At 32.2% G+C, this 13271-nt stretch overlaps 1 protein-coding gene across 1 annotated transcript; it reads right to left on the bottom strand.

The window, feature by feature from the left end:
- Window positions 1–8473: 8473 nt before the first annotated feature.
- Window positions 8474–13050, bottom strand: LOC127727075 (uncharacterized). The gene is made up of 5 exons (XM_052234494.1): window positions 12941–13050; window positions 12699–12742; window positions 10606–10714; window positions 10065–10213; window positions 8474–9418 (listed from the first exon to the last, which is right to left on the bottom strand). Exons 1-5 carry the CDS (start codon window positions 12961–12963, stop codon window positions 9189–9191), a joined length of 555 nt encoding a protein of 184 aa, XP_052090454.1. The 5' UTR covers window positions 12964–13050; the 3' UTR covers window positions 8474–9188.
- Between the last annotated feature and the right edge of the window lie 221 nt (window positions 13051–13271).

Genomic DNA, 13271 nt, shown 5'->3' with positions numbered 1-13271 from the left:
ATTAATGAACAAGAAATGAAATTTTGAAATTCATTGAATAGTGTCTTTGACTGCTTAATTATATATTAAAAACTAATAATATAGTGGTTAATATATATTAATAAAAACATTTGAAGTACGTTTAAATCTTATGCAACATTTGGTTTATGATTATTTGATTATCTAGGACTGTATTTTTGGTTAATTGATTACCAAGTTTAAACAATAAATTTGTGTGTATAGCATACATATAAAATTTGGCTTGAAAGACGTTATTTTTATTCGCCTCGCTCCGCTCGGTAAAATTGTTAAGAATTAAGTCCGAAGATTGAACGCGTTTGTCCAGTAGTCTTATTAAAATTCATACAAAAAAGTTATATGAGTATAACGAAATCAGAGATATATCTTTTAATTAGATTGGTTCGTCTAATTTAGTATTTTTATCTGAAGTAAATTTACTAACTTCTATAATAAAGGATTTGAACAAGAATGTGTCCATAGTACATATCATTTTCTATGTCCAGTGGACCGTAAATTGATGTCAGAACTCTAATTTGGCATTAAAATTAGAAAGATCATATCATATGGAACATGTGTACTGAGTTTCAAGTTGATTGGACTTCAACTTCATCAAAAACTACTTTCACCAAAAACATTAACTTGAAGCGGAACAGACGGATGAACGGAAGAACAAACGGACGCACAGACCGAAAAACATAATGCTATAAATGGGACATGCATTCACAAAATGTGCTGAAATTGAATGAAGGTCTTGTAAATTTCAATTAGACCATAACAGGCATATCCAAATAAAGTTCCCTGAAGTCACAAACAAGTTCCCTCACTTGTAGATCTATTTCCACTACTTCTGCAATATTGTATTAATTTTATCAATAATAATATAAATAGAAATTGTATGCATGTAAATTTAAAACGATCAGGGTAAACTTATCAATCCTTGATTTAAACTTAATAATAAACTTATTTTAAAAGGTTACCAATTGAACACTGTAAATAGATCTTTGAATATTGTTTTTATTGGTATAAATATTAATTTTGTTATCAGTAACTTAAAATTATACTACATATTATTGTTATACACATCAAGGTACATGTACTACAATCTGTTGATACCTATGATTTGGCATTGCACAAGGTCATGTCTTTATCTGACTGTTAATGACGTCTTTACACTAAATCCATTGGATGTTGGATGTGTACTGATTGATATTTTAGTCTCAGATACATGATTTTTGTATTAGTTGTTATTGGCTTTAAACTAGCTGTCAGTTCTGCGATTACTCTCAGATCTGTACTTTGTGTCCTTTTTTGTTTGTTAAGGATGTATAAATACCCTGCCACGTCCGGTCTGTGCTTTTGTTAGATGTTTTTTTTCTGTTTTGTATCGATCTGATATGTTAAGCCCTTTTCAACTGATTCTTATAGTTTGACGTTCTTATGTTGTTCTGTAACAAAACTCGTCCAGGTTAACGGGAGGGTTGATGAGTGCTCACTTGCATGTTTAACCCCGCCACATACTGTATGTGCCTGTCCCAAGTTAGGAGCCTGTAGTTCAATGGTTGTCGTTTGTTGATGTCTGTCATATTTGTTTTTCGTTTTATTGTGTTATAAATTATGCCGTTTTTTCTCAACTGAACTGTTTCATATTTTTCATGTCAGAGCCTTTCATAGCCGACTATACCCTACTGGGTTTTTTCTCATTGTTGAAGGTGGTACGGTTGCCTATATATAATTGCTTACATCCACTTCATTTGATCTTTGGGGATAGTTGTCACATTGGCAATCATACCACATCTCCTTATTAAAATGTTGAGGGGGAGGGGGGGGGGGGGTGAAATTTGTATTTCTTAGGAAAGTTCCAATGTTTTCCTCCCAGGTCACCCAGTTTTAATTGGATATTTTCTCATTTTGCTGTGCCCTTGGATTTGTGTTTAAGGCCAACCAGAGCTTACTGCCTGTTGGTGGGTAGTTGAAGACCATATGGTAAGCTCTAGGTGTCTTTTTGTGTATTGTATATGGTGATTTGGTGATGTCTTCATGCCATTGTCCCATTACTTTATATAGACAGCTTATCAGTCAACCATATCTATCAAAGACGACAAATGATGGCCAAAGCTCTCCTGGCCTTTTGTATAGTCAGGCGAGAAACAAGATATAAACGGACTTGGCTTGGTATAAACATGTATATTTAGTAAATTCGTATAAATTCAAGTCAAATTAATATTTCAAAACAACATAAAAATATAAAAGTGTAAAAAAAATTTTTTTTGATAAATCTTGAAAATATTATTGTGTTTGTGTGTGGCCATGGATAAAGGCATGTTTTTCAGTCTGGGTTAAAAAAAATTATTGACTTCGGGTACAAATCCCTGCCCCACCCCAGAGAATCAAATGGTTGCTTCCTTGGGAACAATAGAGATTGAAGATGTTAATTGATAGGCATAGAAATAAAAAGAAAACGTATGAAAACCAATAACATTCTACCGGAGGCAAAATAACGTTGGTTTAGGCAACTAGTATGATGGTCTGGATGCGTATTTCTTCATTTCTGTATTCTTTGATATTCTATTCCATTTTTCTCTATTCTTTAATCAGTGTTTCAGGCCATTTTTCTCTATTCTTTATCATGTTTATTTCTTTATACTTTTTGCCAATTATTCTATTCTTTTTATATTTTAACACCTCATTATTCTAATTTTTTTTTATTTCTTGGTCCATTGTCTCTATCATTTATATTTTTTGCCCACTATTCTCTATTCCGTAAACCCCCATCCACACCCAGGCTCTAGTTAAGGTCACCATATAGCTTTCAAAAATAAGCAAAACTAATACCGAGTAGGCTCCGAATGGCAAAATGATTGAATGCTAATCCCGGTTTGAATTGTGAAATTGCGGAAATTTGTTTTTCAATCAATTGATCAAGCAAAACACATTATCGTCCTGAATGTTCGTATAATGGACCTTGGTTATGAATTCTAACCATCTGAGATCAACCTTTCTAAATTTAAAAGTAAAGATCACGCACCCTTATTGTTCAGATTGATAAAGTCTTTTGCATCCGTCGACATTATCTTCGATTAAAGATCTGATACCACAGTGACTGTGCATGTATACTTTAACGACCGGGGTTATTTTCTTATAAGTTGTTAAAAGTAGTAACCTCCCTTGTTAATGTGATGTTGTAATCAATCTATTTATTTGTACCATCTTTATATAATGTTATATTGTACAATTTAAATTTATGATTCGTTTAATATTTGAATTTAATAATTTATTTCTTATTAAAGATATAAACAAGGTAATTTGAAAGGCTTTGATTTATTTATCACCGTAGTTTAATTCATATGTCAGGCGGTCTATTTTGTCTACATTATGTTGAAAGAACACCGGGGTGTTTACATTGGCATTATTTACTATCCATGACTGTGAAACAAGAAAGGATAACATTGTACATTATAAAACGAGAAATAATTAAAATTAAATACAAAATTCTTGTTTAGTGAAATCAAAAACGAAAAACGGAAACACTTTTAATTTTCATTTTGGTTTTAGAGAAATCAAAAACAAAAAATGAAAACACTTTCGTTTTCCGTTTTGGTTTTAGAGAAATGAAAAACGACAAATGAAAACACTTTTGTTTTTCGTTTTGGTTTTTCAGAAATCAAAAACGAAAAATGAAAACAATCGCGTTTTTTGTTTTTTGTTTTTGATATTTCAAAATAAAAAACGAATGGACGCAAATATACACGGACCTTTGACGTCAAGGCAATGGTTTAATTTGTACTAACTCTCTTACTCCCACATAAAAAAAGCCCTTTAATTGGTGTTCATAAAATATTTCGATTCTTATTCTTATTCCTTTATCTCCTGTGAGCATTAGCGAAATCACAGATCTATAGTTTAATAAATTTGAGTTTTCTCTTCAATTCCTTCCTACTTGTAGACATAAAGCAATTACTTGGTATGATGAGTAGTAACAGATTGCGTTTTAATTTTGTTCAAATTGACATACTTTGGACCTAGAAACGGTCATAAGGGTTCGAAGATTTTTTTAAGTACAAAATTCCCATTTCGCTTTCTGCTATACTGCAGATATTGTGTACATGCAGGATAATTTGTTACTAATTGGACTACACTTAATTAAAGGTCTTAGAGGACTTTTTTTATCATATCATTAAAATTACGTATATACTTTTGATTTATCCAATTTATGAAAATGTCTAGGAAGAAAATAAAATTGTCCTCTGAGTCTCCTTTCCGAAAATATAAGTAAATATAGAGTTGATTATTTGATATTGTATTGCTGCGTTGTATGGTGTTAACAGTCCTTTGTATGCGTTTTCATAGTTCTACTCTAAAAACCTTACAAAAGGTTACGGGGAATCTAGTTCGTTTATATTTGAAAGGGGTACAAAAAGCAGTTTTTATATCATGCTGAGTACCAGGAAGTTGCATTTCTACTGCATTATAAATGTTAAGTGTTGTTGTTTTTTTTTGGTTTTTTTTAATATATTACTGTGATTTATTTAAAGGAGACCTGTTAAACTTACTGTTTTCAAGAATGGTTTTGTTGCTGTCCAAACGGTTGCAAATTTCAAATCTTTTCTCGTAATTCTTATTATTGTCTGTTCAAGATAGCCATATGTACCTTTTATAATGTCCAAACGTTTAACTTTTTCAGGTATACTATAAACAGGATTGCAAAAAGTGTAAGAAAGCTTGTAACCCTTACCGACTTGAAAAGCTGAAATGCTCGATTTGTGGTCAGAGCGATTGTACTTGTTCAAGGGAGGAAAACGCAGAACGTCATACCGATCCAAACAAACCCCACCGCAGCGATCTTTGTCATAAATGTCAGAGTGGACGCCCTTGCATGCGAAAATGAAACTTACATTTGTTATTCAGAACAATCTTAATAAATATTGACTCTCATGCATGTTCTTGTATTAAGACATAAATACTTTGACATTGTTTTCTTAGCTATTAATTTATATTAGGCATGTGTTTTTATTTGTATGTGTAGTTTGTCAAATGTGCTTATAATTTGTTATTCGTTTTTAAATATCAAGTCGGTTAAGAGCTCTACAGAGCTCATGTTTACCTTGTTGAATTTTACATATCATACCCGACTCTAAATAAATTTACTTACTAAAATGTTGTAGGTATATTACTTTGATTTTGTTTTGATATTCTTGTTATTGTTATATTTCATTTTGATTTGATTAAGTTAATTTGATTTTGCTTTATTTGTTTTGATATTCTTGTTATTTATATATTTTATTTTGTTTTAATTACACAGTAATCTAAATATAATTGAAGATTTGATTTCGGTTTTTATACGACCGAAAAACCGCAAACAATTTTTGAGGTCGTATATTGGTATGACGTCGTCGTCGTCGTCCGAAGACACATTGGTTTTCGCACAATAACTTTAGTATAAGTGAATGGATCTCTATGAAATTTTACCATAAGATTCAATACCACAAAAGGAAGATTGGGATTGATTTTGGGGGTTATTGTACCAACAGTTAAGGAATTAGGGGCAAAAAATAAGCATTTTTGTAACTTCCAGACAATAACTTGTGTTTAAGTGTATGGATCTCTCTGAAATTATACCACAAGTTTCCATACCACAAAGGAATGGTTAGGATTGGCGTTTGGGGGTTATTGCTCAAACCGTTATGGAAATTGGGGTAAAAAAAGGGGGGAAACAAGGGTTTCCCGGTTAATGGACAACTTAAAAGCAGTGTAAGGGAGGTAATCCAAAAACAAAATTGTACAATTCTTCACCTATTTTTTTTTGCAAAAAAAAAAGTGGGGGGGATTTTTTTTGGGGGGGGGGGGGTCAATACGCAACAGCATAGTGTATTGCACAAAAACAAAAAAAAAATGGGTAAATTTTAAAAAAAAAAAAATTTTCGGGGGGGGGGGGGGGGGCAAGTTGCACAGTCACAGTGTATTGCACAAAAACATAAAATTGAATATAAATTCAAATCATATAAACAATTTTAAGTTCTTTGACTACAGTTATTCTGTGTCAGAAACCTATTATGTGTCAAATATTTAATTACAATCCAAATTCAGACCTGTATCAAGCGCGAATATTGTGTCCATTTTGGCCCCAACTGTTCAGGGTTGTACCTCTGCGGTCGTATCCAGCTGCGCCCGGCGAAGCAATTTATTGTTAATTGGTACCTTAAAACTGCCTGATACCACATCTGTTCATTTTTATACTGATATTATTAACATATTACCAATGTAAATTAAATTACATATTTCGTCAAATTTTATTCACTTATATACCAAGGATTTGTAAAAGTAACAATAACACAAAACAGATATTTCAGTTCAATATTTACTTTTTAGTTTCTACAGAACAACATTACAAAAAGGTAGTTAAAGGGGGGTATGAGATTTTCTTTATGAATAGAGGGATAGCATATACAAATTACAGTTATTTTAATGTATATCGTTTGGACTAGAGCATAAATACCAGCACCAAGTGTTATCTTGTGCTCTTACATCACTGTCCCATTATAGAACGATGGATCAGTTCTTTGTGTGCCTGTTCCAAGTCGGGAGTCTGTAATTCATTGTATGTCGTTGGTTTTATCCTGATTATGCATGAAATATTTGCAACTGGACGTTCACAGCAATTGAATAAATAAATCAAATACTGATCACACTCATCGTAAATCCGTGGTATACACGACATCTTCCCATCAAATCATTTACAAATATTACAGTCGGCTTTTATCCATGATGCATGAAGAATGTGTCCTATTCCTATTGTGTATAGCGGATTACACCTTGGATATAGTGTTCGGCTGCGATCACTTGTTTTTGTGATTAGTTTATCGGGTTTGCAAATGTCAAAGGAAATGCATACATGGGATCTATATATACACTTTACAAAATTGTTCTAGATGCATTAATATGAAATTTTCGCGAATAGATTCATTTTGATATGTCTGGGTTCTTTTCGACGAACAACCACGTTTTATCGAGTGAATAAACACATTTCCAATGTGTAAAAATCTTGTGTATTGGTGAATTCACGATTCAAAAAATGAAAAAACTGAATAAAGTACTGTCATAACACAAATCAATTGCTTTAAAAGAGTTTCATAATGTTGTATCCACACATTTCATGAAAAAAGCATCTGAGAGAACATGCAAACTTGTCTGTCATATTTGTTTTACGTAAATTGTTTGTTATAGATTAGACTGTTAGTTTTCTCAATTGAATTGTTTCATATTTTTCATGTCGGGGCCTTTTATGGCCGACTATACGGTAGGATTTTTTCTCATTGTAGAACGCTGTATATTTGTCTTTAATTCTTACATCTACTTTATTTGAACATTGGTGGATAGTTTCCTCATTAACAATCATACCATATCTCCTTGTTTTTATAATGATATATTTATTAGTTGCAATTGACTTTGAACTTAATTTCCGTATATAACAGTATATTTCTGTTTCTAAGGTTTTGATAAACTTCTGGTAGAGCAAGGAGGTTTATATTAGAATAGTATAAATATAACCTAGTTGGGAAGAGTAACTGGGTTATCCCATTCCTTTTCTTTAAAAATCATTGCAAAGTAACAGTAAAATTCAATGATTCGTGTAGAGAGAGTGCCATGATTTCTATGCGTTGAAAACCCCTTGCAACAACTCTTTGAGAGTTTGTAAGCCTGTTGCAAGGCTAAATTTCTGTCCATATAAATTGTACCCTCATTTTCCAGTGACAGTCCAAATTTCCACACATTCATCTGTGTCCACCCTTATTACAAAACCTATACCTATTGTAGATATGATTAGTTTGTTCTCTTCCCGAACATGCATGAAATATTCGCCACTGGACATAAATCAAAGATAAGCAATCAATCAATTAAAGCAGAAAGTAGACTTCCAAAAAAACATATTCAATAACGTAATAATACAGTATTCTATTATCCATGCTGTATACGGAACCTAACAGCTATGCATGAGTGACACTCTTGTTAGTGAAACAGAAGGCTAATAGATATAAGAAGATGTGGTATGAGTGCCAATGAGACAACTCTCCATCCAAGTCACAATTTGTAAAAGTAAACCATTATAGGTTAAAGTACGGTCTTCAACACGGAGCCTTGGCTCATTCGAACAGCAAGCTATAAAGGGCCCCAAAAAATGACTAGTGAAAAACCATTCAAACGGGAAAACCAACGGTCTAATCTATATAAAAAACGAGAAACGAGAAACACTTATGAAACACATCAATAAACGACAACCACTGAACATCAGGTTCCTGACTTAGGACAGGTGCAAACAAATGCAGCGGGTTTAAACGTTTAAATAGGTACCAACCTTCACCCTTACCTGAAACAATAGTGTAACATCACAACATAGAAAGACACTTGTTTTATCTTTGCAATTATACGCATTTAGAAAAAAAAAGACAATTTATTTTTAAATTCACAAAAACTTGCTTTATTGATAATATGTATACTTTCGATTACCATTTTTTTTGTTCCTACTACAAGCGTCTGTTTACTTAATGTTCATAAGATGTTAGTTACAGTTTTACTTTAAATGCGCCAGTGATTATATCATTCAAACGGCATTAAAGTTCCTTTGTAGAATCCTAGTATAGCAATTATTCAATCTGGCAATTATTATACAATTGTTTCATCGCAACATGCGTTTTAATCCCTCCTAACTATGACTTTCACTCTATTCTTATACATTTCTGTACATTGCAGTCTCCAAGTCTACTTCTGTTTATTAACAGCTTTATAAACCAGATTTCATACACGGTTTTTTGCATTGTATTGGATTTCGCTCAGGCGAAATGTTCTTTTCGTGTATGAGAGTTGTACTTCATGAGAAAGCGCATGAGTATCCGAGGTTCTAGGCCCTCTGGTATGTCACAGTACGTCACGAGAAAGCATCATAGCTTTTGAGACCTGTGTATAGTACGTTAGTACTATAGCCAGAAAGCATCCGAGCTTCTAGGCCCTCTTTATAGTACGTTATTGTACTTGACGAAAAACGTCCGAGCTTTTTGGTCCTCTGTGTAGTATGTTATAGTACTTCACGAAAAAGCTACCGAGCTTCTGGGCCCTCTGTATAGTATGTTATAGTACTTCACGAAAAAGCACTTGAGCTTCATGTTTCATCAGTATTAATGTTGCTAGCACCCTTTTCATCTAAAAATGAAGGTTGCGACGAAGACTGACATCCAAGTTAGGAGACAACTAAAACGGATGACGATAGAAGTGTTGTGGTCGTCTTCATAGTAATAATCTTCTATATTGTAATCTCCTACGTTTCTAACATCTTGATAGTCTCTATCGTTGCTAAGGATTTTGATGTCCTTTGCCGTTAATGGGTCTTTTGTTGTCGCTGTATTGTCCAGTAATTTATTATCGTAGTCTATAAAAAAAACAGAAGTCATGGGTTTCATACAAAATAATACATATTTTGCATAATGATAAAATCTAAGTAAATAGAATAGACCCGAAACACATAAATGCCGATCACAATCAATGTAAGATAACTACCCATTGGTTAATACAAAGACTGGTCTTCCGAGAGTAATTTTTGCCGAGGATTCGGTGTTTTTCAGTTTGATAGTCTTGTTTTGTATGGAAAATACAACACATATTACGCGCGTGTGCATGTAGGCAGTAACAAAAATAGCTATCTGATTACTATAGACCCCGTCAAATTTTCTTCATACGCAACAGTATCTGAAGATATCATAAGTAAAATCCTAAAGTAATACCTTATTCTGTTTTATCAAGCGTTAGATTTAACGATACTTCTGTGAAAGAAATACCGACTACTTTTAATTTCTGAAAAATAGCAGTCTGATTGTCTTGTTTTTTGTTTTTTTTCACATTTTGTTAACTGCGTGAACGTTTTACAGCTTTCCGGTAGGGTTTGGATACCCTTTAAAAGTGGGAGTTTTTTTTATAATAAAGGTTCAAGTGTGTTTTTTTTCCCTCCTAAATATGCATGAAATGTTTGCAACTGGACGTTAAGGAAACAACAATCAGGAAATGAATTAAATACTCACCACAGCCATCGTAAATCCGTGGTATACACGACATCTTCCCATCAAAACATTTACAAAGATTACAGTCGGCTTTAATCCACGATCCATGAAGGATTTGTCCACAAGGTTTAAACTCTATCTTGTGCTCACAATGTCGACCAAAATGATTCCTAAAAAAAATAGGTATAGTTTAGAATGCTTGGTTCAAATGAAAGCAAAATTGCAAATATTACATTGACATGTTCTAAACTTCGCTATTGCGAAAAATTGGTAAAATCATGATGCTATCAACTTTTTGAGAACATTTTATTTACACAATGTACCTTTTGTTGACGGATTGGTTGTGAGAATGAATTTATATGGTTTGTTTTTCTTCTTCTTCAAATTGCCATATAAAATCTAAACATAATTATAGGAATTAACCGGCAGCAGCAATTCGGTCTGGATTCAATTTCAAAATTTATCACTTTACAGAAAAATGTCACCTGAACAATTCGGATAATTCGAGTTAAGAAAAGTGTAAATAAGTTCATACAAACGAAAAATACAAGTCTATACTTACTTCTTACAGACACAGAAAGATCCAAGAATACAAATTCCTTTGTTTTGGCAGCATTCGGACTTCGGAATGGTGTTTTTCTCTTTTGTTCTAGCTTGCACAGTTTTTATATCTAGAATGAAAGTACACTTGTATAAAAACTATAGAAGAAAATAATACCCATGTTAAAATACAGTTTGACTATAAATTTACATGTATCAAAAGTAGATTGTACATGTAATGTTTTCAGTTGTTTCGTTTAGACGTAATGCAAACAATGATGGCGTCTTTATTAAAAGGCTATAATATCTTAATTTTTGCTTTCATGCCTTCCTTTGCCAATGAGGGATATATAAATATGAAAATTAAAAAATGACTTCGACAGACGTCATGAATATCTGGACTATACAACTGTAGTTTACAAACAGTTGGTTTTGATGCTTTTTTTTTATAATTTGAGCAATGATTTTCGTTGTCGTATCACTATATGACAAATCCCTGCCTTGAATTTCCCGATTTTTGTTCTCAAGTGTACAGAATAGTCCGTTTTAGAAGCACCTGTCGTGAGTACTGACGGTATACAATAAATTTACACAAATGAAAAATGGCGGTATATAGACTGACTTTTCAAATAAAAAGAACAAAAAATAATGGATTGTGAATGTAGCTATATGTACCAAGTTTTTTGTCCGAAGCTATACATCTATATTTGAGGTTAACGAAAAGCCGGAATTCTACACTTAAAAAGTGTACGGTCAAATGACGGTATTTCTGACATTTGTTTAATTTGAGAAGGACATGTCAAACTTTATTATCCGTTTTATATCAGTTGATTCAATGGTTTACTTAATCTGAAATCTATTTGTTTACACAAACATTTGGGAAAAGGAATTAAAAGAAAATGATAATAAATATAAAAACCTAAAGTAGAATTATATTTTTCTTCTTGTATAGTAACGTAAAATTGAATTGACTGATTTAAAATTGTCTAGTACAGAGTATTAAAATAAAAGCATTGTCTTGCATTTTGATTGATAATGACAACATTCCGTTTTTATCGCGCGGAAAAAAATATTCGGCTGAAATCAATGGTCGAAAAGCTTTAAATTACTTTATTTCGCATTAGATCTATTCAAGTCAATATTGTAAATATCACACAACCGCTGAATTCAATATCTATAAATGTTATCAGATGCACCATTCAACAAATGCATGGTAACTTTAAATCACGCAGCGCACTATTTTAAATGAAAAATTACTCTTTTTTTTAATAACTTTTAAAATAGTCATCAGATTGGAAATTGTGTGAAATGAAACTTAGAGGCGTACTTTCATTTATAAAGAACGTAATTAACCGCTTTTTCAAACAGGCGCTTGAGAAATGGACACCCCTTTTTCTACGTTTTTTACTTGATGGGAATACTAGTATGCATTCTATAAATGTCGATACCTTCCCTACGAAGTGTCTTATCTAAACAATTATTTTATCAAGTTATATCCATTTTGGTATGAGTAATTAAGGAACACTCTATACTCCAGACACGCTAATTTCCGTTAAGTCGCAAACAAAAGCAAACTTCCCTATCAAAGGAACAATTTTGATGAAACATTATCGCCTAATCGAGGAGTGTTTCCTTTCCCTTCCCAAACAACACCTTTAACTATTCTAGCAACCGTGTTTTCTTCAAAATTATCTATAACAAAATGTTTGACATGGGTGATAAAAAGGGATTAATTTATGGGTAATAAAGATTATTAACTAGTGCGCTATAAACAAGGGTTTTTATTTGATTTGGGTGTTCGTTGGATTAATACGAATAAAGGATAATCCTTTGTACAATAAAAGTTAATCCGTTAACGAGAAAACGAGATAGGGTCCAACAATAGTCCTTAATTCTTACACACTTTATAAAACCACAGTTTATAAAACAACTATTTTAGCAAACTTTATGATTTATAACTGTCAACACTTAAATATTTCGACAAAAATGTAAATACAAGAATTTGTAAAGAAAGGAAAAACTTTGCCGTATTATAAGTTCTATGTGGACTTGTCTCCAAAAGGAGAATGCTAAGTATAAAAAATGACAAACTGAAAATTAATTTTTAGATCTTACCTGACAATCCGTACACAAATGAACAAATAGAATATACCATGAACCTGTGAATAAAAAAATAAAAGCAACATAAATAACACGAACTAACAAAAGATTTCTGAATTAAAAGGGACAGTTTAAAAGTAAGAAAAGAAATTAATTGCAATTTCAGCTTGAAAAAAAAAGTATCAGCTAATGTGAAAGTTTTAAACAATATTTATCATTAAAAAATTACGAAATTCATATTGGAAAAAAGTACTTACAAAGATTTAATTGGTATTCCCATGTTTATGCGCTTGCTATATTATTGTTTCAACGTTAGTTTAATGTTGATTCCGAGTTGCGAATGATGTATATTGTTCACCACGTGGAATATATAAAAATAGCACCCACTGAAAATTACTCAAGTGTTATTGGATAATTTGAATTTTATTCACGTCACATGACATTTAATCCCCTTTTCACCTGCGTTCTAATTATCACTTCTTGGCAGTTTTAAAATAACATGCTAATTAACATCGAAGTAAAACTGCCAAATCTTACGTAGTGAATTTTACTGATTGTAAAACTGCAAATAAAAACGACAGATGATCA

Source organism: Mytilus californianus, unplaced genomic scaffold (genome assembly GCF_021869535.1).
Source record: "Mytilus californianus isolate M0D057914Y unplaced genomic scaffold, xbMytCali1.0.p SCAF_19, whole genome shotgun sequence".
In the NCBI taxonomy this organism is placed as follows: Eukaryota; Metazoa; Mollusca; class Bivalvia; order Mytilida; family Mytilidae; genus Mytilus; species Mytilus californianus.
Note: the sequence above shows the minus strand (reverse complement) of the source record. Positions and strands in the feature narration are given on the sequence as shown.

Coding starts and splice junctions, on each gene's coding strand:
- LOC127727075 (XM_052234494.1), bottom strand. CDS start 12,963: ATGGGAATACCAATTAAATCTTT. Junction 10,214..10,605: donor TCTTTCTGTGTCTGTAAGAA/GTAAGTATAGAC, acceptor TATTTTTTTTAG/GAATCATTTTGGTCGACATT. Junction 9,419..10,064: donor ACGGATTTACGATGGCTGTG/GTGAGTATTTAA, acceptor TTTTTTTTATAG/ACTACGATAATAAATTACTG.